The 22,449-nt window shown below is 55.3% G+C and overlaps 9 protein-coding genes and 1 non-coding gene across 10 annotated transcripts; 6 read left to right on the forward strand and 4 right to left on the reverse strand.

Moving 5' to 3' along the window:
* Nucleotides 1–694: 694 nt before the first annotated feature.
* Nucleotides 695–1,880, reverse strand: DICSQDRAFT_172197 (uncharacterized protein; the record flags this gene model as incomplete). The annotated part of the gene is made up of 3 exons (XM_007367936.1): nt 695–1,194; nt 1,263–1,688; nt 1,781–1,880. 3 exons carry the CDS (start codon nt 1,878–1,880, stop codon nt 695–697), a joined length of 1,026 nt encoding a protein of 341 aa, XP_007367998.1.
* Nucleotides 1,881–2,341: 461 nt separating this feature from the next.
* On the forward strand, nt 2,342–3,684 carry DICSQDRAFT_156357 (rRNA adenine dimethylase; the record flags this gene model as incomplete). Its single annotated transcript, XM_007367937.1, has 6 exons — nt 2,342–2,502; nt 2,563–2,575; nt 2,638–2,786; nt 2,845–3,334; nt 3,393–3,499; nt 3,554–3,684. The coding sequence occupies 6 exons, from the start codon at nt 2,342–2,344 to the stop codon at nt 3,594–3,596; spliced, it is 963 nt and encodes a 320-aa protein (XP_007367999.1). The 3' UTR covers nt 3,597–3,684.
* Nucleotides 3,685–4,504: 820 nt separating this feature from the next.
* Nucleotides 4,505–5,291, forward strand: DICSQDRAFT_65363 (ycaC protein; the record flags this gene model as incomplete). The annotated part of the gene is made up of 3 exons (XM_007367938.1): nt 4,505–4,691; nt 4,759–5,143; nt 5,216–5,291. 3 exons carry the CDS (start codon nt 4,505–4,507, stop codon nt 5,289–5,291), a joined length of 648 nt encoding a protein of 215 aa, XP_007368000.1.
* Nucleotides 5,292–6,054: 763 nt separating this feature from the next.
* DICSQDRAFT_65314 (P-loop containing nucleoside triphosphate hydrolase protein) lies at nt 6,055–8,968 on the forward strand (the record flags this gene model as incomplete). Its single annotated transcript, XM_007367939.1, has 9 exons — nt 6,055–6,159; nt 6,215–6,328; nt 6,432–6,490; nt 6,560–6,681; nt 6,736–7,847; nt 7,917–7,992; nt 8,054–8,176; nt 8,235–8,595; nt 8,752–8,968. The coding sequence occupies 9 exons, from the start codon at nt 6,055–6,057 to the stop codon at nt 8,966–8,968; spliced, it is 2,289 nt and encodes a 762-aa protein (XP_007368001.1).
* A 292-nt stretch (nt 8,969–9,260) lies between these two features.
* Nucleotides 9,261–9,332, reverse strand: DICSQDRAFT_t137. Its single transcript has one exon. It is a non-coding gene; the product is annotated as a tRNA-Asp (tRNA).
* Nucleotides 9,333–9,588: 256 nt separating this feature from the next.
* On the forward strand, nt 9,589–11,052 carry DICSQDRAFT_172201 (uncharacterized protein; the record flags this gene model as incomplete). Its single annotated transcript, XM_007367940.1, has 5 exons — nt 9,589–10,029; nt 10,088–10,418; nt 10,480–10,755; nt 10,807–10,874; nt 10,927–11,052. The coding sequence occupies 5 exons, from the start codon at nt 9,589–9,591 to the stop codon at nt 11,050–11,052; spliced, it is 1,242 nt and encodes a 413-aa protein (XP_007368002.1).
* A 78-nt stretch (nt 11,053–11,130) lies between these two features.
* DICSQDRAFT_172202 (SET domain-containing protein) lies at nt 11,131–12,603 on the reverse strand (the record flags this gene model as incomplete). The annotated part of the gene is made up of 4 exons (XM_007367941.1): nt 11,131–11,905; nt 11,962–12,180; nt 12,236–12,437; nt 12,510–12,603. The coding sequence occupies 4 exons, from the start codon at nt 12,601–12,603 to the stop codon at nt 11,131–11,133; spliced, it is 1,290 nt and encodes a 429-aa protein (XP_007368003.1).
* Nucleotides 12,604–12,858: 255 nt separating this feature from the next.
* On the forward strand, nt 12,859–13,426 carry DICSQDRAFT_182054 (bola-like protein; the record flags this gene model as incomplete). The annotated part of the gene is made up of 4 exons (XM_007367942.1): nt 12,859–12,982; nt 13,043–13,082; nt 13,141–13,190; nt 13,283–13,426. Coding segments are annotated over 4 exons (271 nt in total), but the record flags the coding sequence as incomplete, so codon positions are not given.
* A 1,419-nt stretch (nt 13,427–14,845) lies between these two features.
* Nucleotides 14,846–15,939, reverse strand: DICSQDRAFT_65365 (uncharacterized protein; the record flags this gene model as incomplete). Its single annotated transcript, XM_007367943.1, has 4 exons — nt 14,846–14,976; nt 15,040–15,352; nt 15,404–15,649; nt 15,811–15,939. The coding sequence occupies 4 exons, from the start codon at nt 15,937–15,939 to the stop codon at nt 14,846–14,848; spliced, it is 819 nt and encodes a 272-aa protein (XP_007368005.1).
* A 2,221-nt stretch (nt 15,940–18,160) lies between these two features.
* On the forward strand, nt 18,161–21,468 carry DICSQDRAFT_138681 (uncharacterized protein). The gene is made up of 6 exons (XM_007367944.1): nt 18,161–18,455; nt 18,554–19,218; nt 19,271–20,534; nt 20,599–20,721; nt 20,782–21,363; nt 21,413–21,468. The coding sequence occupies exons 2-3, from the start codon at nt 19,207–19,209 to the stop codon at nt 20,267–20,269; spliced, it is 1,011 nt and encodes a 336-aa protein (XP_007368006.1). The 5' UTR covers nt 18,161–18,455; nt 18,554–19,206; the 3' UTR covers nt 20,270–20,534; nt 20,599–20,721; nt 20,782–21,363; nt 21,413–21,468.
* Nucleotides 21,469–22,449: the final 981 nt, after the last annotated feature.

Below are 22,449 nucleotides of genomic sequence, written 5' to 3' on the forward strand. Positions count from 1 at the left end.
CTGGATTGAGGTGATTCCAGGATTCTTCGATTGCAGTGATAGCGGTGGCAACAGTGACAATGATGACACTATATAAGGGTCACCCTTGAATGTGTATAAATGGGATTAACAAACAAACAAACAGTCACCACTATTGTAGCCCGTCTACGGCGCTCGATATGAGCCCGATGGACAGATGGACAGCTTGGTGAACGTCGACAGCTGCTCTTGTGCGGACCATGGCAAAGCGGGGATGAAGCAGAGCCCATGTAATAAGTCATAGCTATCAGTATACAAGATACATGTATGAGTTCAGGGCGCTTGTCTCCTCCGGATTTCACGGATACTTCGCCCCTGTAACTCTAACTCGCGCAGAAATCCTCGGAAGTGCTGCCACGTGACATAATGCCGGTGACTCGTAACTCCAACTCTTTGCCGAACAGGCCCTAAATTTCTCATCACCGCCACTAGCGCCGCCCACGAGCGTGTCATCTGCCAGACTGCTTTGATGACATATTGTGCAGGCCTGGCACTGCTGTCGCTGCTACAGCTCATTTTGATGCAACGCATCCCTGCGTCAATACATATGGAATCGATAACCGTTCCATCTCTTGCTGGCTGAAGGGAAGACTTTCCTATGATACATTCGCGGGTCCACGAGCGGACCCCAAGCTATGATACAGGGCTTTCCATCTTTCAGTGCCTAAACCCCAATCTACAAGCCAACATCACCCAGCTTCCTCTCGCCGCCATCCTGCACGTTCTTGTCCGCCATGCTCTGCGTGATGCTCGCGATCGTTCCGCTCTCGGGCAAGTACCCGCGCACCTTGTGCTCCTCCGACTGAATCTGCGCGGCCATCTCCTTCGTCACGGGCACGTCTGCGCGCGAGTCGACGGCGCTCTGCGCCTGAGCGGCGGCGGAGCCAGCCGGGGGACGGTAGCCGAGCTCCTTGTGCTCTTCGGACTGGAGCGCGCGGGCTTCGGGGGCGGAGATGGTGTCGAGGTTGAGTTCGGGAGTGCCGTTGGTGGGGGAGCCATTGCGCTCAGCTTCGATCTTCTTCGCGTCTTGGACGGCGGCTTGGGCGAGCGTCGCGGGATCGGCACCGGAGGAGGACTCCGGATGCTTCGCAGCTGCTGATTGCGCCGTTGCAGCGAGCGAGCCGTGGGGCGGGCGGTAGCCCAGGGCGCGGTGCTCCTCGGACATTAGAGCGCGAGCTTCAACCGTAAGAGAAAAAGATGATGAGCGTGAGAACGAGCTGCAACGAGTTATTGCTAGGCCGTACCTTCACCGACACCCTCAACATTGAGGTCCGCTGGGTTCTTGGGAACGATGCGCGAAGCATCCTCGAACGCAGCACGCGCAAGCGTAGCAGTGTCGATACCACTGGACGCGTCGGGATGCCTGGCAGCCGCAGACTGGGCCTCAGAGGCGAGGGAGCCGGGCGGCGGACGGTATCCGAGTGCCTTGTGCTCGTCGGACATGAGCTTGCGAGCCTCAGCATCGCCAATGGAGTTGAGGTCTACGCTGGCAGGACCAGAAGCGTCACCGCGCGCCTCCTTGATGCGTTGCGCGTCGGCGAGAGCGGCTTGACGGAGTTTCTCCTGGTCGATGGTGAGGGTGTGCTCGCCGGCGTGTTGTGTCTCGTGCCGCGCGACGGCAGCCTGTGCGGCTGCGGCGAGCGAGCCTGGGGGAGGGCGGTACCCAGGGCCTTGTGCTCTTCAGACATGAGGACACGCGCGTCCGCTGTTGCCCATAGTTCATGAGCATGCGTCTATTAGAAGTAAAGATGGATTTATGTACCTTCTGAAATATCCTTCAGATTGACCTGACCGGTGTGGGGGAAGCGCAAAGCATCGCGGTGAGCGGCCTCGAAGATGTGACCAGCGTTCACAGAAGTCATGGTGAGTAAAGACAGATAAGTTCACGATTTCGTAGTCGGGGAGTTACGGTGGGTTTCTTGTTCTGAGGGCTCGACGACCGCAGGGGTATATATCCCTCCCTGACCCATGGATCGCTACGGCCTTTGACGTCAGGTCTCCGCTCGGCCTACGGTCTATTCTTCACCCCTTCACTGGCACTACCGTTGAAAAGGGCGAGCATCATGGAGCTTGCGCATGGCGTCCTTCGAGTTTCTTCGTCGTTGGGTGGAGGCGAGTGTGGATCGTCGTGGCGCGGGAAAAGCAACGCAGGCGTTGCGCGAGAACCGTCGCGCGTTGCGGCGAGCCACGTGCCGCGCGATCGGAAATTATTCCCCTCGCGCGGGCGCTTCCATCTGCCTCTCCATCGACCTCGACGTCCAAAAAGCTTTGCTCGTTATACTCGCGGTTCTATCACACAGAAAGCCATCTTATACATACATTCATGCCTCGTGCAACCTCAGATCGCTTCACGCGTGCTCATCAGCCATCGGCAAAGTCAAAAGCCTCCTCATCCGAGGCATCTTCCTCTGCTACCCGGAATCCCATCTTTAACACCGAGCGGTTCGGCCAGCATATCCTCAAGAACCCACAGACGGCCCAATCGTGCGTTTCAAAGTCTTCTTGATGGTGATATCAGTACTGAATCTTGTCGTACCTGGATAGAATAGTGGATCTGGTGAGTACCTCACTTCCTCACGACGGCGAACAGCCCGGTTCTCATTCTGACGGCAGTCATAGGCCAGCTTGCGCCCCACAGATAAAGTCCTCGAAGTGGGCCCTGGTACGGGCAACCTGACAGTGCGCATCTTGGAAAAAGCAAAGCATGTCAGTGCTGTGGAGATGGATCCTCGCATGGCGGCCGAGTTAACGAAGCGAGTGCAGGGAAAGTGAGTGTCTCACTCGGCTGGGACCCCGCTGTATTCGAACTCATGATCTACTCTTTAGGCCCGAGCAGAGGAAGCTCGAGATCATCATCGGTGACTTCGTGAAGGCCACGCTCCCCTACTTCGATGTCTGCATATCCAATACTCCCTACCAGATTTCGTCGCCTCTAGTCTTCCGTCTCCTCTCCCACCGCCCTCTCTTCCGCGTCGCCATCCTCATGTTCCAGCGCGAGTTCGCGACTCGTCTTGTCGCGCAACCAGGTACCGCGCTCTGGTCGCGGCTCTCGGCGAACGTGCAACTGTACGCGAAGGTCGACCTCGTCATGAACGTCAGTAAGAACAACTTCCGACCCCCACCGAAGGTGGAGAGCAGCGTGGTGCGTGTGGTACCTCGCGATCCGCCGCCCCCAGTCGAGTTCGGCGAGTTCGACGGGCTGGGTCGGATCATATTCGGAAGGAGAAACAAGACTGTGCACGCGAACTTCATGGCGAAGGGTGTGATGGAGATGCTGGAGACGAATTGGAAGACGTGGGCTTCGGTGAACAATGTGGTACATCACTTCCATCTGACATCTCGGGTCTGAGTACGACTGATGGTCGTTCTTGTAGATTATCGAGGACGGGCTCGACTTCAAGAAGAAGGTCGAAGACGTACTAGAGGAGACTGGGTTTGCGGAGAGTCGAGCGGCGAAGATGGACATCAATGACCTACTCAAGTGAGTTGACTGTCATACGTCAAGATCCTGAGACGCTAACGCTTAGTGTCGTAGACTCTTATCGGCCTTCCACGACGCTGGCATACATTTCGCATGAGCTATCTATCACTATCGTGTTGTATCTCCTCTGGGATGCTTGTTGTAATTTATAATCTTTTTACGGACACCGAAAGGAGGACCTGAATAGGAACCAATGAGAGAGACACCCTGCGTCGGCCTTGGAACCCGGTACGATAATGGTCACAACTGGTCCGCCGAAACCCAGCTGACCTGCGTCAAGTTTCTTGCAGGCTACCCTGCGTCCTGGGTACCAATTTCAATATTATTTGAGGCACGTCTATCTCTCTTCTGCCCCCCGGGGAGTATTCACCTCTCCCTAACGCCGCACACTGTCAAGTCAATGTGCTTCCAGTCCAACGTGTTCTTCAGGTGCCGTTGGTGTCGGAATGATACCCCCATCAGTCCAGTCAAAACAACCAATCGCCGCGCAAGAAGCACCATGCATGGGAACCCGAGTACATATCGGTGTACAGCGCACTGAGATGACGAGAACGTGGCCTGGTCAGTCGGGTTCGGCAACGTCGTGAAAGACAATTTTGCACGGTGTCTTCACGGTGTCCTCGTGAATATCGGCTACGACTTTGCGCTGCTGACTATCTGAGTGATGACGGGTGTGGTTTGCAGCTGCGTTTACGGTAAGACTGCATACACGATCGCAGCGGTTAGCCGCAAAAGAAGCACTTCAACACGGAGACAGACGGCGGTGGATGGCCCTTTTTGGCAACTACATTCGCAGTGGCTGGCGGACAGCCTGTGTTGGGGGCGGTAAGGGGGGATATAAGGGAGTTGTAGAGGAGAGTTGACAGGCCAACAAGACAACGTAGCTCGTTCTTGTATACGCACCAACACTCTCAGCTAGGATCACTTCATCAGTCTCTTAGATCCCTCGGTGAGTACGACTCTACTGCAGCTTTCTCCACGACACTAACCTCATAGTCGCCAGCCATGGCTTTCACGTACGAACGCATCGACAAGAACAACGCCGTCTTGCTGGTCGTCGATCACCAGGAGGGCCTCTACCAGCTTGTGCGCGACCGCTCACCTGTCGATGTTAAGAGCAGCATCCTCGCCCACGCCGCACTAGGCAAGATCTTCGGGCTTCCGACCGTTCTCACGACCAGCACAGAGACGGGTGAGTTGTTCCCTCCGTCCCGCATTCCATCAGGCGGCTCACCGCCCTCTATGACTGTGCAACCTAGGACCCAACGGACCGCTCCCCGCCGAGATCATCGCCATGCATCCCGACGCGCCCTACATCAAGCGTCAAGGGGAGGTTAACGCCTGGGACAACGCCGACTTCCGCGCGGCGGTCGAGGCGACGGGCAAGAAGCAGGTCATCCTCGCAGGAATCACCACCGACGTCTGCACGGCGTTCCTCGCGCTCTCGCTCGTCGAGGCGGGCTACACCGTATTCGCGAACAGCGACGCGTCGGGCACGTTCGACGTGAAGACGGCGACCGAGGCGAACCAGCGCATGCGCAAGGCGGGCGTGCAGGTGCTGTCGATGTTCGCGGTCGCTCTGGAGCTTATGAGGGACTGGCGGAACACCCCCGGCACGAAGGAGATGATGCCGTTTTTTGATACGTGAGTGGCTCGGTCACGCTTGCAGAGAAAAGGCTTGTGATGGCAACTCAAAACTTGGGGTATGTTTGATAGGTACTTGCCGGAGTACGGTTTCCTCGCACGCGCGCATGACGCGGCGTTGGCCAATGGCACGTCATCTGGTCTGTGATTCGAGCTGTGCTCAGTTGTGTTGCATTACTACGTGTTTGAGCGTCCTCCGAGAATGTATATTGTGTCTGAGGTCATGGAGGAATCGAAATGGTTGGGCACATACCCCGGGGTCCTTGGCGGCTGTGCTAGAAAGATATTTCGAAGTCCGACTCCTGCCTATCAAGGTCCCTAGCTAGCGATCGACGTGTTTGTCTCTTCTTCGAAGCACCCATTACTTGCTCGCCTCCATCGTGGGACTATCTGGTGCAAGTAACCAATCCAAAACCCCTTTTCCCCCCGTTCATCATTATTATTGGCACCCAAGAAGGACGTGAGTGCTCTCCTTAGGCTACGTGTCTCCGTACAGCATTCTCTGAACGACGTCACAAGGAGGTCTGACAATTGGAAGAGTCGCAGTGTGACGCGGTGACGAGGCAGTAGAAGACCTCACGAACACCGTGCATTTCCGAAAGCCAAAGGAGTATGTCAGTTCTGTTGGGCGGGCACACTGTGACAGTTCTCCAACGACGCAATAGCACCATGAGGCTCGATGGGCAAAGCAAAATCACTTGTAGAACCCGTCAAGCTGATTTGTTCTAATGCAGGCTCGAAGCGCGTGCAAGCGTCGGCACCGGACAGAACCTGTCAATCGTGGCCTGCTTCCCACGATACCAAAGCGATATGGCAATCCTACCGCAGCACTGAGCTGCAGCCCCTCCCCGTGTCCTCTGTTCCCCTCAATCTCTATACTATCTGTCCGTCTCTATTGTAAGCCAGTGAAAATGGGATTCGACAATCCATACACCAATGCCCCTCCTATTGGCAGAAATCCTCTTCATGGCATCCTTCCCAGGAAAGCGACCGCAGAGCAGGTCATCAGAGCCATGGTACGCGCTTGTATGCGGATGAATGCGTAGAAAGCGCAACTTGACCCTTGTGCAGGAGAGCGATGTGAACCCATTCAACAAGCAGCCTCACAAGCCCCAATACAAGAGACTTCTTGAGCGCCGTAAAGAGCTTCCTGTTTTTGGTCAGATGTCCGAGTTCCTGAAGATGGTTCGTTCGCTACTTTGTCTGCGCACGACTCCCAAGAATGGGACCCGTTTCGCAATGCTACCTTCCCCGCGATCGAAAAACGTAGCTCATCTACCAACGACAGTTTACGCAAAATCAGATAGTCGTTGTAGTCGGCGAGACTGGCTCAGGAAAGACGACTCAGTAAGGCGATCCTATCTCACCCTGGTGATCCGGTGCGACAGATCTAGCTTACGCATCATGTATTTCTAGGATTCCTCAACTCGTCTGCTACTCTGATCTCCCGCACACAAAGGGTCAGATAGTCGCCTGTACGCAGCCAAGACGTGTCGCTGCTATGTCAGTGGCTGAGCGCGTCGCAAACGAGATGGACGGTACGTCCATATAAATCCTGCTCGCATGCAGATAGTGACCGTATCTGCTTTCAGTGTCGCTCGGGAAGGAAGTGGGTTACTCTATACGCTTCGAAGATATGAACGAGCCGGGAGCCACCTTCTTGAAATACATGACCGACCATACGCTCCTTCGAGAAGCCATGAACGATCCCGACCTTAAACAGTATTCCACTATCATCCTCGATGAGGCACACGAGCGTACTCTGGCCACGGATCTCCTCATGGCTTTCTTGAAAGACCTCGCACAGCGTCGGTCAGACTTGAAGCTAGTCGTCATGTCCGCCACTCTCGACGCCCACAAGTTTCAGAAGTACTTGAGCATTGCCGGACCTAGCAAACCTGCGCCGTTGTTCAAGATTCATGGTCGCACACATCCAGTTGAGGTCTTCTACACCCAGGAGCCCGAAGCGGATTACATAGAGGCCGCAATACGCACGGTTCTCATGATACATCGTGCGGAAGGACCTGGCGATATCCTGCTGTTCCTGACTGGTGAGGAGGAGATTGAGGACGCGTGTCGTAGAATCAAATTCGAAGCGGACGATCTCGCCAACCAGGATCCACAGAGCATCGGACCACTTGTTTGCATTCCCCTCTATTCCTCCCTCCCCCCACAGCAGCAGCAACGCATCTTCGATCCCGCACCCCCATCCCGCGCGCCCAGCGGTCCGCCTGGTCGGAAGGTCGTCGTGTCTACGAACATCGCCGAGACGTCGCTCACGATTGATGGTATCGTCTATGTTGTTGACCCCGGTCTCTCACAGGTTAAAGTGTATAATCCGCGTATTCGTGTCGAATCCCTGCTCGTGTCCCCCATCTCCAAAGCTTCTGCGCAGCAGCGTGCGGGACGCGCTGGTCGTACACGACCGGGCAAGTGTTTCCGGCTGTACACGCAGAGCGACTTCAAGACCGAGCTCGAGGAGCAGACGCACCCCGAGATCCTCCGGAGCAACCTCGCGAACGCCGTGCTTGAGCTGGCGAAGCTTGGCGTCAAGGATCTGGTACACTTCGACTACGTGGACGCGCCTGCACTGGAGTCGCTCATGCGTGCCTTGGAGCTGCTCAATTATCTTGTTGCACTGGACGATGAAGGGAACCTGACGCCCCTAGGCGCGATCATGGCGGACTTCCCGCTAGACCCTCAGGTACACATCGCGTTGACGGATGGGGGATCTGCTTGTCACCTTGAGACCTCATTGATATCGGGCTTATAGATGGCAAAGATGCTGATTGTCAGCCCCGAGTTCAACTGTAGCGACGAAATACTAACGATCGTGGCCATGCTTTCCGGTACGTACCACAGCCCAAGTTGGTGTTCTCGCGTACTGAGTAGATCGATCATGACCACCAGTGCCTAGTGTCTGGCGTCGGCTACCAAACCAGCAGAAGGAGGCAGACGTTGCCAAGGCACTTCTCACAATCCCGGATGGCGACCATTTGACGCTGCTGAACGTCTACAATTCCTACATAAGCAGTACACCCTCGTTTACTGCGATCCACATACCTGTACATCAGACTGATTCCTCCTTTAGACAAGCACGATAGGAATTGGTGCTGGAACAACTACCTCGGGGCGCGCGCACTCCAAGAAGCGGAAAACGTCCGCGCTCAATTGCAACGGACGATGGAGCGGTATGATATCGAACTCGTCACAACGCAGGACGAACGAAAGCTGTGGCAGAGCATCCGCAAGGCGCTCGTGTGCGGCTTCTTCATGCAGGTCGCGCACAAGGAAGGCGAGAAGGGCGGGTACCTCACTGTAAAGGACAATCAGGTGGTGTCGCTGCACCCGAGCTGCGGCCTCGACTCGTCACCGGAGTGGGTGATTTTCAACGAGTTCATCTTGACGACGAAGCCGTACATCCGGACGGTTACCGAGGTGCGGCCGGAGTGGTGAGTGCCCTTCCAGGTTCTACTCCCGTTACCCTGCGCACGCCCTATCGAATACCTGTCCTCCTCTCCTCTTCTATGGTCCCCATACCGTACAGATGCGGTGCGCCCCGAGACGCTGTTGCTGATAGATGCGTCTTGCGGTTTTTTGTGACACAGGCTGTTGGAGTTCGCGCCGAACTACTTTGACCTGTCAACTTTCCCGGCAGGCGAGACGAAGCGGGCGCTGCAGTCCGTGCTGAAGAAGCGCACACTCAAGGCTGTTGACGGCACCGGCACCGGCAGTGTGTCCACTCGCAGTAACAAACATGACGCAGAGCCCAAGAAGAAGCCGAAGAAGCAGCGTTCTAGAGCCCAACGTTCCGGGGGTGGCTGATGTCCGACGGAAGGGCGGTGGCGAGCATGGGCTGCGGCATGCATGATTTCCGTTCTGTTCTGTCGTGCTGTAGTGTACCCATGTGTTGTGTTCTACTATGGGTTGGGCAGTAATCATGTTTGGGTCGAAGATCGTTGTCCAGAGGGTGGATCCTGGTTTCCATGACTTCGAAGATTGTCTTGAAACCTCCGAACATGAATTGACGTGGCTGGGTCTCTGACGCGGCTCCATATTGACTATTATTGAAACGATTGCGACGATCGTCAGTAAGTTATGTAAATGCCTTTCAAAACTCTCTGTCGGGGAGTCGAACCCCGCTTTCGCGCGTGACAGGCGCGTGTACTAACCGATATACTAACAAAGATGCTATGTGATCAAATATGATTATATATCAGTTCTGTAGTTAGAAGCCAGGCACCGGAAGTACAACCATCTATGACACACTGTTTCTTACACTGCTGTTGGGGAAATGAACGAACTTGAAGCTTTGTCATAAACATAGAGATATCAGAAACCATCATCACACAAAGCATCCGCTGTGGTGAGTAACGCGTTATATACTTTCACGCAACTTGAACGATCTCATCCCTTGTCAACCAGCCGCAATCTAGCAAGAGATCATGGACATCAACACAGACCTTTGGGAGCTCTCTCGCGTCGTTTTCTCTTACCCCGCAATTGATAATCACGCACATGCCTTCCTGAGTGAGGAGCACAGAGACGCGTTTCCCTTCGAAGGCCTCATCACAGAGGCAAGCGGCGAGCGTGCGCTCAAGGAAGATGCTATCCATACGATGGCATGTTTCCGCGCGACGACGCAGCTCGCGAAGCTCTTTGCGCTAGGGCCCCACGCCAACTGGGAGGCCGTCAAAGCGCATCGGAGTTCGCTCTCTTATGAGCAACTTTGCAAGATGTGCATGGAGCCGGCGCACATCCAGTGCATCCTGATCGACGATGGCCTCGGCGGGGCCGATAAGGCCAAGTTGTACGACTACAAGTGGCACGATCAGTTGACCAGCAGTCCCACGAAGCGCATCGTCCGGGTGGAGACTCTTGCAGAAGTAGGCATACACTCACCTTGGGAGGTCTACTCGTCGCGCTGACGAATCTGGGTCGCAGGACATTCTGCGACGGCTCATGGACCAAAATATCGCAGATAACAATGTCACCCCTTCCGAGCTGGTCAACGCATTCGCAGAAGAGCTGAGAAAGTCACTCCACGCCAGCGCAGCCGACCCAGACGTGGTTGGATTCAAGAGCATCATTTGTTATAGAACCGGACTCGACGTAGTAGCTGGTGATAGCCTGTGTCAAGTTACTCTGGAGCGTCTATTGGTCGGTCTGGTCCTGGTGTATATGGCGAAAGGCACCTTGCGTCTTGCGGACAAGGCCATTAATGACTACGTCGTCAACGTCGCCATGACCATCGCTGCGGAGTACGACAAGCCAGGTGAGCGAGGAAGATCCGTAATACATTATAGGCGACATCAATATACCGCTTCATATTCCAGTGCAATTCCACACGGGTCTCGGGGACAACGATATCACGTTGAAGCTCTCCTCGCCATCTCATCTACAACCGCTTATCAAGGCATACCCAAAAACGAAAATTGTCTTGCTGCATTCCAGCTATCCATACACTCAAGAGGCTGGATACCTAACAGCAGTGTACGAGAACGTCTTCCTCGACTTCGGGGAAATCTTCCCGTTCTTGAGTCCCGACGGTCAGCGCGAAGTGATCAGGCAGGTCCTCGAACTCGCACCTACGAACAAGATCATGTGGTCTAGTAAGTTTCGCATTCCGTTTGCTTCAGTATTGGCCTGAATAGCTACTGCAGCGGATGGTCATTTCTGGCCCGAATCCTACTACCTTGGGTCGATTCAAGCACGACAGGCCATGTTCGAGGTGCGTAAAGGCGATATATGGTTATTTGTGCATCAGCTGACTTGTCTGATAGGTGTTGGAAAGTTCGATACGGAAATGGGAGCTCTCGCTACCACAAGCGATTGGGATCGTGAAACGCGCATTCTTCGAGAACGCGAACAGGATATACAATCTGGGGCTGGAACCGCGCACTGTGTAAGATCCTGTGTGAAGGCAGCCGTATACCCGCCGTATCTAGTACTCACAATCGAAGGATGTAACATACTCCACTGGGCAATCAGTAATCGCCCTCCTCTTCCTCATCTACGATATCTAGCCCTTGCTCCTTCGCCATCTGCAGCGCGCGCGCCTCCTTCTCTTGCGCGAACGATACGAGGCTTTGCAAGATGTCACGCTGTCCCTCCAAGTAGTGCTCGAGCATCTGCAGCACCTCTGGACGAATCTCCGATGTGTTCGCTGGTGGGAAGGGTGGGAGGCGGTCGTGCAACCCTTGAGCCATCTCCGCCAGCATGTCCGCGGCGCAGAGCTCGTCCTCAACCGCACTGCCCTCATCGTCGTCATCGACGGTGTCGTTTTTCTGCCCGCGCACGGCGGAGAGAACGGCCTCCCAGACAGGCTCCGCACCACGAGCGTGGCGGCCCACTTCCCATCCGCGTAATGCACTCGGCGACGCGATAGATGCCGGTGCAGACGAACCGCCGATCTTGAGGACGATGGTATCGTCCGGATTATTCGGGAGCGAGAAGCCGTAGCCGAGGATAAGTTCCGAGTTAGGTTTAGGGCCGTAGTTGTTGAGAAGCTCAGAGCCGCGCGGTGTCGGGGTGTGGATGACGAGCGAGATTGACGATTCGGACCTCTGGGATGACGACGTCTGAGATGGCGCAGAAACGACCCAGGACACCGGATGGCCTCGAGCATGATTGAGGGCATCGATCCCTGGGAGGAGGACAGGATATGACGTCTCCGTCGTCACCAGGGAAGGCGTGTCGGACAGGATAGTAGACGGAAATGCACGCGACGACAAGTAGGTTGCCGCTGTGAGGTACTTCTCCCTGTAGCTGGATGTTAGGCACTTCCAAACGGAGTAAGGGCGTGTAGAGGCATCTACCATGTGAAGCTTTGTCCCCAGCCGGCGATCGCAGCCGAAACTGTGTTCTTGCACTGTTGCCATTCTGTTTCCCATTCGTGTTTTCGGTCTAGCGTGGCCCCAAAGAGATTGGAGCCCCTGAAAGAAGACAGCTCTGCTTCTGTGAAATGAAGCGGCGTCCGAAGCTGTTCAGGGGATGGAAGCGTATCGAGGTAGGGACGATGTCGCAGGATACTCGGGCTGGAAGACGAAGTAGATCAGCGATGCTGCGTCACGGTTAACTAACTAGGCGCACTCAATAGGTTCAACGATCGAATGCAATACGATGTATGTGCACTCGAGTTGTCGTTCGCTCCAGTTTTGTGGTTCAGTGTTGAGCAATTGCTTTATGGCATGTCTGGCGACATTCGGAGTGATGGCGAGCGAGAACGGGATAGAAACGACGGTGGCATCCGATGGTATATCGCTACGTGCGGCCACGTTGAACCCGAACTCCACTGGCAGAAACGCCAACCTCAATTCAGTTTGTTGCAGTGCCTGAATTCATGGGGGGCGTGTTCCGCACTCACCTGGCTCGAAGTGCACTCCGGCATGGATTTGGCCCCCCTGCTGGGCGATCCACGATTTGAAATTTGCGACGTTCTCAGGCTCGATGCTACTCATGAAGGCGCAGCACTTTTGTCAGCTTCAGATGTTCACGGCGTTTGTCCGGAACGAGGTTGGACTATCAAGCCCGAGGGATGTGAGATAACTCCAGAAGGGACAGCGTATTGGCCCCGGTCAGATCTATTTCCATTATCTAATCTGATCAGCAGTACTTGAGACAATCTGATAAGATTGCTTCCAAACCGCCGCCTCCTCGCCCATCGTCGCGCCCGAAAGCCCTCCTTACGCGAGCCCATAGCAGCCCCCATCCACCATGCCCATTTCCGCAACGGACCTCGAGAATGCTATACGGGCAGCTATACCTGTCGTTCACTTGGAGATCGAGGATACGTCCAATGGCTGCGGGGAGAATTACGAGGTGTTCGTTGTGAGCCCGGTGAGCTTATAGGAAATCCGATTTACGGGAGCATACAGTATAACGTGGACGATTAAATAGGCGTTCGAGGGGAAGAATACTCTTGCTCGGCACCGCTTCAGTAAGCGCAACGTCAAAGGGCGTATAGTAACTCAGCTGATCAACCTCTTACCTCACAGTCAATGAAGTCCTCAAAGACCAGATTGCGCAAATGCACGCGTTTTCGCAGGTATGTAGGGCCCATGTCTGTTGGTTCACTCTGTGTCTCCGCTACATTGATTCTTGAAGGCGGGGATGTACTGAGCTGACGTGGGATTGTAGAAGACACTCACGCCGAAGCAGTACGAGGCCCAGCTCGCACAACAGACAGCTTCTTGATGTGTTCATTCCGGAATGGAGTAACTATGGACGAGCTTGCCGTGCTGTACTAGTAGAAGAGGTGAAGTCAGGATATGTATGATGTCGTCCCGCCATTTAGGAGATTGCGAGCCCTATGAACCTCGCAGTCAACGTCGTTGTGCGTTGGAGTTTTATAAAGGTGATTGTTACCGGGAGACGCAAGAGGTTCTATCAACTCGTGAGGACCATCAAGATGAGTCGAACCTAGTGTTGCCGCCAAGCCAGCTAAGCCAAGCTAAGCTGACGAACTGGGTGGAGCTAGACAATTACAGCGGATGTAAAAATCAGCGTCGCATGTCCCGCGCCGGGTCGTGTGCTCGGATCACCGGAAAACCCCGGCCGACCCCCAACCCTACCGCACCGAAGCCATTGCCCAACTCTCTTCCACCGCTGGGAGCACTTGAATATACCGGGAATATGTGTTGGGAACATCCCAGGTAAGAAATCGAGTATTATGTAGCTCGCAAAGGGGCATAGCTCGCCGGCGGGGCACGTCTCGAGCAGTCACAGCGGGCGTGTCCCCGAGCTGGAAGGTGGCCGGAGAGCAGGCTGGCGGGGCTCGGCAGGGGCCTGCCGCTGATCCGAGCACACCACCCGGCGCGGGACATGCGACGCTGATTTTTACATTCGCTGTAAGCTGACGCAAGCTAAGCTGAGATCAGGCCGGCTGGGCGCCAACTCCCTGGCCGGATCTCAGCTACGGCTTGGCTTGCAAGCCTGGTCGCCATTTACGGTAACCGGTCGCTCGTCCACGGATGTGTAACCATATATACGATATAACTTATGTACATGAGATAATCCTCAAGTCGTCTCGGTCATCAATGGTCAACTGCTCAACCCGGCATATAAGATCGCTGGCAAAGTCAAGACGCTCTTGCCGATAACGATACTTGAGGACCTGAAGTGCCTCCATAAGTGCCGGGTGGAGCTGGTTGCGGCGGAGGGTGTCTGTCTCCTTGCTCGACGAGAAAATCCGCTCTACCACGACACCCGTGGCTTGCACAGCCAGAACATCTCGGGAAACACAATACATGTACGGAAAAATTTTCCGTTTCGCCTATAATGGAGTGTTAGTTTGGTGTGATGGACAGGGTATCAGATGCCGTACATACCGTCCAATACGTAAATAAATCACAGTTCTGTTCGATTTCCGGTACATCTTCGATTGGTTCATCTAGATAGCGCTCAAATTCCTGAGCTACTGCAGTGCGGTCCTGAGCGAGGCGCTGCGCAAGGAATTCAGCTTCGTCGGTGCCCATCGGAGAGGGGGCTGATGCGCTTGACAGGCTGGAATCTGGGAGAGTTGTAGAGCGCCGAATGCGCTCATTGAGACGACGAAGACCTGCAAAGCCCCGAGCAAGAGACTGCGAGGCGATAGAGGGTGCAGGAAGGCTTCGTGTCCGTGAGAAGATACGAGCACTGGTTCTGGCCTGAGTGCGACGTGACTCTTCCTGACGGAACTCTAGCATCTATCAAAGAAGATCGTCAGATCATTCTGTTGACAAGTGGAGCATACAATAGACATACCGCTTCCAAAGCCCAGCTGCGTGCTGCTTTGGCTTCCTGATCGCTCCAATGCTGTTGTATCCATGAAAGTTTGAACATTGGATTTACGACTGTAGCACATAGACATATGAGGCATAAGTTAGGATAAGACGAGGACCAGAATAACAACTTACTCATGGCAAGTGAGTACATACGAGACATCCGAGACTTCATCATGTACTCTTCTATCTTCTCAACTCCTAGAGTAATGAGATGAGCAAGCGGAGGCAGCTGAATGCGAAGCTGCTTCCAGGAGTCAACAAGGAGTTCATAAGCAGGGAGGACAAGAGCTAGTGTAGGTGTTCTCTCCGAAGATACAAGCTGTTGCGCTTGATGAGCAACCTCGAGAACTTGATAGATGTCAGCAAGAACGGCTCGATCATTGGCCATGAGAAGATACTTCGATAGATCTGCACGGGATGGATGCTTGACGAAGTCTTCAATAGCCTGGTATTCAGACATTAGCAGATGAACGACATATATAGCTGATCAACTTACCGGGTACAGTAGAAGAGTGCGATCCATCATGAGGAATGTCGACGACCAACGGGTTTCACAGTCGCGAAGAAGTTGCAAGGGCTGAATGTGCGGATGGTCTGGCCAGCTTTGCGAGGCAATGCCTTCGCTAATAAACTGCTCGAAGTCGTGCCGACGCTGTCCGGAAGAACGGAGTGCGCTAACGAGATCACGGACCTTCTGGACAGGGTTGCCTGCGAGGATATCGGCATAGGTCCGCAACCGGAGCTTCTCCTCTTCCGTAGAAGTCGGAAGAGAGAGTACAGGTTCTGTGGGGTTCGTCTTAAGCTCATCGAGAATGAGCTGATTAGCAATATTGACAACATGAGGGAAGCATCTGTAATGTTTATGATGAGTAGGTTCAAAGATCCAGACGATTGGACTGTGACGTACCGGATCCGATTTCCATCCCGATGGAATGGAATACCCTCTTGAACGAGGATGGTCTCCAACTCGACCATCATGGTGTCATTTGAGGATGCATTATCCATGGTTATCTGACCAATCTTGTTGCGCATTCATCAGCATCGAAGCAAGGCATGAAATGTGTATGAGCGACGGAGACGAACCTTGCGCTGAAGCTGACCATCAGCAATGATCTTAAAGAATTCCCGAGCGATGCTTTCGCCACTGTGTGACTGCGGGAAGTACCTGAAGGCTAGCAGGTGTGATTTGCCTTCAAGTACCTCACCGTTGTCATCACAAAAATGCGCTGTCAGACCCATGAAAGTCTGACGATCCTGGTCCTCCCAGAGATCGAGCGTGAAGGAGACACGTCCTGGAGAACGCTATAAAGAGGCATTAGAGCTGAAAGGCCTCAGCAAAGCAAAAGTGTGCCTGCCTGAAGCTCCGAAAGGATATTTTGATATTCCTGCCGGTACTCGACGAGAATCCGTTCACTGAGCCGGGTGCGGTGAACAAGATCGTCATCGTCGAGATCCTGGTTGAGGTACAGCAGAAGCTCTCGGAACTCCGGGCACTCGACAACATGAATAGCCTAGACATAGGGAGATAATTTCGCATGTATGAGAATACAATTAGCAATGACACAATTGCGCTCACCTGGTCATCTGCAGCGATCCATCGAATAAGACGATCCAACAGACCATCGAGAGTGAACGCCTCTCGAGATTTGTTGGTGCTATGGTCAGGAGGTACGAGCCCATGGATGCGACAGAATTCGTCATACTCTTCACGGTGTTTGTCCCTGAAATGTCGACGGGCTGTACTTGTGATGCCATCGGTGTTGACAAACACTTTCCACTCGTCTCTAAAAAGCCCGATGCATCAGCTCGACCTCATGATGGCTCAGAACCAGCAAACGATGCAGTACATCCGGTGAACGAAACACATGAATATGCCACACGTACCTGCAAAGCTTGCAGCCGACATACGGGGTATCAGGCTTGTGGGAGAGCATTGGCTCGTCCACGGGCATGGCATTGGGAGGCGGCGGAAAGGTAGAGTCGAGACCCCGGAGATTGCCCCAAACATCCTTTGCCCGGCTGTTGGAATTGCGCTGCAATGTCCGCTTGACAGACCGGTAAGACTCGATGAGAGAGCCGACGAGGACTGAGGCAGTGGCGGGAAGAGTCTGTGTAGAAGCTGCCGATGAAGATGTCGGAATAGTGGACGCAGGCTGGTCAACAGGAACGGTAGAGGTAGTCTGAGAATCCGAAATGGGGGGCGAAAGTGGGGCGGATGCGAGAGAGCTTGGATCTGGCTTGGAGACAACGGGTCCGATACCGACAACAGTAGCGGTGGGTGGGGGAGCCTCGAACACGACCCTGCGTCGACGCTTCGGCCGTGCACCCTCAGCGGTGGCCTGACCAGTAGGATCCTGGTTTTCGGCCTTGCGCTTGCGGTTGCCTGCGCTCCGGCGTACACCCGCGACCCTCCTAGCAGCGGTCGGCTTTGATGAAGACGTGGCAGGCGGAGTGGGAGGATTGGAGTTGACGGCAGCGGGGGTTTTGTCCAACAGGACACAGGGAGTAGGGGTTTGCGCCATAGTAGACTGCAGCTCTCTCACCTTGTTTCCGGCATCAATTCAAAGCTCTTATACTCATGCATATAGAATGCACTCGAACCCGGCTGAAGTATCCACCTGCGTGGCGCAGAGGACTACTGATAGGTGAGGGGATCGGCTTGATGGCCCATATGAAAGTGAAACCGACGCGTCCGATGCCGCACACACTTGGGTATTGTAGCGGGCAAAAAGTGTGCTATTGTGAAGTATTAGTTAAGCTCGAATACATGGAGGCTCATACTAATGAGATCAGGGCTGCTAAACAACGTAGGAGGGATGAACGACAGCTAGTCGGGGAGACCAAGCGACAGCGGGAGACGATAGAGGCAGGCAAGCGCGGTGTTCCGTATCGCGCGTCGCATGGTGATCGCCCAATTTGGAAGGTGCTCGAGCGATGGCGTCATCCGTTCAGCCTTGGTTCAGCTAACTTAGGCAACGGCTTGGAGTTGAGCCGGTTATGAGCTTGATGGCGGATCCACTGACCCGGCTTGGCTGGTTTGGTCAAGCCGGGCGTTTACATGGCAAGCCGGGCTAGCTGGATAAGCTGGCTCAGCTTGGCGGCAACACTAGTCGAACCAAGATCACGCTTGCACCGATCGCAGAGGGCGGGAGATAGGCGCCTAGAGAGGGTATGTTATCTAATCTAAGTCGCAGACGGCTGTGGAGGCTGGTGACCGCCGAGAGCCAGCGAGTCCGAGATCCACTCATGCCCCTCTAGCTAGGCTATAACTCCTTCAGCAGTTAAAACATACTGAGCTGTGTTCTCTGCGGACTCTTGAGACGTCCAGGTCAGGTTACTATCGGAATCCTCTGCATTCCTGTATAGGACAGTACACAAGGCTCCCACGACCCACTGCAATCAACACTCCATCGGTACACCACTGACAGCGTGTTGCACCTACAACTGTTGCTATCTCGCAGACATACTTCATCGGAATACCTGCTGGTCTGGTAATCGCCGTATAGCGGAGCGTGAACTCAATCGCCGCGAGATGCCAACTTTCGCAGGTGAGTAGTGACTGATGCCCCACCGTGACCATGGCGGCGGCACCATCTCCGCAGACTTTCTTCTCACAAACCTTGTTCCCGTCTCTCCACAATGCTAGAGCTACGTAATAAGGCCTCTAAGGTGGCCGATGCAGGAGCCTCGAGAGTCAGGAATACCCGAGACCACATGTCTAGCCAGCCCAGCAAGAACATCAACTGGGATGCGCAGATCAAGCCCAGGCCTCCCCCGCCGCCGAAACCTCCCGTACCTCCCCCGCCGCCGTCACGGGCTTCATCTGCCAGCACCGGATTGGCCGGCTCTCCGGGCCAAGGAAAGCCTCCTCCCCCGCCTGTACCATCGCGGAGAGCCGGGACCTCTGCCTCGCCGGCGCCCTCTTTCAGCAAGTCAATTAGCTCTACGAGCAATAAAAGTCTGGTTTCTCCTTTGCCTAACGGCCCGCCTCCTGCCATTCGCCGTGATACTCGTCCAGACCTACCGTCCTCGTCTCCGTCTCCGCCAGTGCCGGCACCTATTGCCCGTCCTCCCCCACCGCCGTCTAGAGGTGTTATCTCAGTACCTCAAGTTGTGACGCAGAATGAAGACGCGGAGATCGACCATATTGACTGGGAAAACCTGTCTCCTGAGGACAAGGAGGCCTTCTTCAGTTGGCTGGACGAGTTCTTCGCACGGTACCTCAATGTCTCTATCTCTCCTAGGGCTCCGGTGGAGACGGTGAAGCACATCCCTCCAGGTGGCCGGACACCATCTCCTATGACTGGCCCTGTAAGTCACTCGTCGCACATGTGTAACTCAGAGCTCAAGTCATGCTATCTAGCCGTCGGTACCCAGATCGTCTCGTCCACAAACACCGCCACGACCCGGGTCTGATAGCGGGGCCTTGACATCCTATCCGCCGCCCACGGAGCACGGTTCCGCAGCGGCGGACCTCGCGCACTACTTCTCTTCATCCGCCCACTGGCCCTCCGCCTGGTACGCGTCCGACGACACTCGCCCCCCGCCCCTTCGCAACAACGGCCAGACTATGTGGACAGGCCGCTGGAGGTCGGACGGCAGCACGAAGACTGTAGAGGGCAGCGTGATCTTCAGCGACCTCAGCATGTGCTGGTACTCCGTCACCTGGCCGCAGAACGCCCCGCCCACTCACGACGCGAACGACGCGCGCACCGTCAGCCGCACCGCACGGTACCTTCCGCGCCCGAACCCGTGGACGAAGGAGCAGCTCGTGGACGCGCACGAGACGTATGGCGAGACGATCGCGGGCTACGCGGAGAGCTACGAGGGCACAGGCGTGCCCTGCGCGCGCGGCGAGTGCTGGGACCTCGCGAACGAGGCGATCAAGTACTTCGAGCAGTACGACTACGTGCCGAAGCCCGTCCCGAGCATCTCGCGCACGCACGGGCACCTCATCTTCGAGGGGAAGGCGTCCGAGAAGGGGCGCAACCAGGCCGGGCGCTGGCGCGGGGGCGACGACCGCGTGCGGCGGGGCGACATCATCGAATGGCGCAGCGCGCGCGTCGGGATGGGGCCACACGGGTGGTCGACCCTGGGTAACCCGGAGCATACTGCGGTGATCGTGAGCGACTGCGTGCCGAGGACGAGCGTCGCCGACGGGAAGGCGGTCAGACCGGCGGAGGTGGGGGTGATTGAGGTCGTTGAGCAGAGTGTGGGGAGCCCGCCTGCGCGCAAGAGCTATGACCTGGCCAACTTCGAGGAGGGAGAGGTGTGGATATACCGGCCGGTAGGGATGGAGGCGTATGTGGGCGCGCTGCTGACACCCACGTGTCCGGAAGGTGTCGATGCTCTAAGTCTGTAGTTGTTTATACGGGCGGTGAGAACTGGGACCATGGTGGTGGGATGTATATGGCACTGTGAGGCTCGTGTTGTCTTTGGTGTGGAAGCATTGATGTCTTGAGTGGTATGCACGGGACAGAGACGTTCAACAGGTACGTTCATGTTCAGTACTGTCAAGAAAGCAGGGATGGTATAGCTATCGTTCCCCTCGGATGAGTGTGATCGTCCATTTCCAGCACTTCCGTTCTCAAACTTGGTAACGGGAATCATGGATTGTGGTTAGGCCCCTGCGACCGATGCTACGGTGAGACATCGCATAGAGCGCATACCCAGACATATACATCAGCTCACAAAGCAGGAAATTTCGCAGCATCCGAGCTTCAAAGATCGTGATACATTTATTTGAACCCCTTGCGCTCCCACACGAGCAGTGTGGATTTATGTATATATGCGCTGCGCATATTCAACAGGGATCTAGAGTCCGTGCTAGGTATAGTTTGACGGAAGAGACACAGTGTAGAGACTCGGACGCACCCTCAACCCCTAGACCATAGCAGCACCAAGCACCACACCTGCAACGACGACCGCCATTGAGGAGATCGTCGCGACGCCAATCCGTCCGGCGCCGTTTCCTTTCCCGGAGACCGATAGACCAGACGTGACCGTCACCACCGTGGAGAGCGTCGAGTGCGCGAAGTCTGCAACCACCGTGCAGACGCCGTGGCCTTTCTCGAGGGTGCAGCCCTCGCTGACCGTCTCCGTCTGGCCTGCGACGGTGAGCACTTCGACGAACTGCGCGTCAGATGGGCCTTCGACGAGAGTGGCTGCAGGACGATGCTGATCAGTTCGCTGCTCAAACAACAACATGGCAGGCTCTCTAATAGAGACTCGAGAGCCAGGACGTTATCTGAGAGACGGCTGTTGACAGCATACCTGCAGCGGTGATGGTCGTGTCCGGCGCCGTAGCGGTGAGAGCGATCGCAGTGGCGAGTTCGAAACCGATCGAGTAGGTGATATGCCCGTCGGAGTTCGTGCCCACGGCGACTGCTGTAGCGCTCTCTACGCCATTGGTCTGCCCAGGAGGTATATATGTTACTTCGGTCGCTGAGGAGGCGTCTGCAATCGGGTCAGATACACGTTCATCACCAGGCTTGGGACCGCTCACAGGAGCCGCACAGCGCGGACAAGACGACGAGGGCGGGGACCAGCTTGGAGAACATACTAGAGACAACGGGGATAAGGTAAGTCAGCAAGTACGAGATCTCTGGATCGCCTATGAGAACGCACATAGAAACTACGGAGGGTGGAATGCTTGGGCGAGGGGGGGGACGGCCAGGACACTCAAGATTATACGTGTGATGCGTCAATTACACCGCCTGATCTTCATTATCAGGAACGAGTCGAGTCTTCCAAAGCGATGACGCGCGTGCTCATCTCACCTCCGGTGCGGCAACAGACGAACTCTCACACTGTCAGGGAGGCATCAGTGCACACGGTGTACGCGTTCTATGCGGTGCCGCTTCATTCTCCTCGACACGGCATTCGTTGTAGCTCAGCGCATACTGCAGCCGTCAACGAACGCGGCGTCGATAGCGATGAACATTCACGCACAGCCTCCTGTATGTAGATCGGAAGTCATCAGACAACGGTACTGGGATCAGATGCAGTGTGCTCACTGACATACCCCTGTGTGCCCGGAGTCAGGCCCAGTGAGAACTTACATGGGCTCAGCTGGTTGAGGTCGGCGAAAGTCGTGTGAGAGCGGTTGAGGTCGGGACGTCTCGGTTTATGTTGGGCGGACGATTTTAGGCGCTCAATGCGTGTCTCTAACTGACCTCACGGTGACCGGATCGGACACGCAGTACGCATGTCCTGACACCGGTGACGTCGACTTAAGCCTGTCTCTAACTTGTGTCTAACCTGTCCGTAGCATGTTTCTAGCTATGTAATACATTACCGTATGTCCACAAACTAGTACGCGTGCCCTTTAGGCCAGCCGTCCCAGGTCTGTCTGCGTGCACTTTGCTCCTGCTCCCAAGCCCGCCACGTCTACCCTTCCGAAACCGCATCCCCACTCGGCTCGCAACGTCTTCTCAATGCCCCCAACAACCGACACTACGCCTCGCAAATGGTACTGCAATTGTGCGAAGTATTGCAGAGGCCGGCAGCGCGAAGTCTCGGAATCCACGCATCGCAACCACG

Source organism: Dichomitus squalens, assembly GCF_000275845.1.
Source record: "Dichomitus squalens LYAD-421 SS1 unplaced genomic scaffold DICSQscaffold_30, whole genome shotgun sequence".
NCBI classification, from domain to species: domain Eukaryota; kingdom Fungi; phylum Basidiomycota; class Agaricomycetes; order Polyporales; family Polyporaceae; genus Dichomitus; species Dichomitus squalens.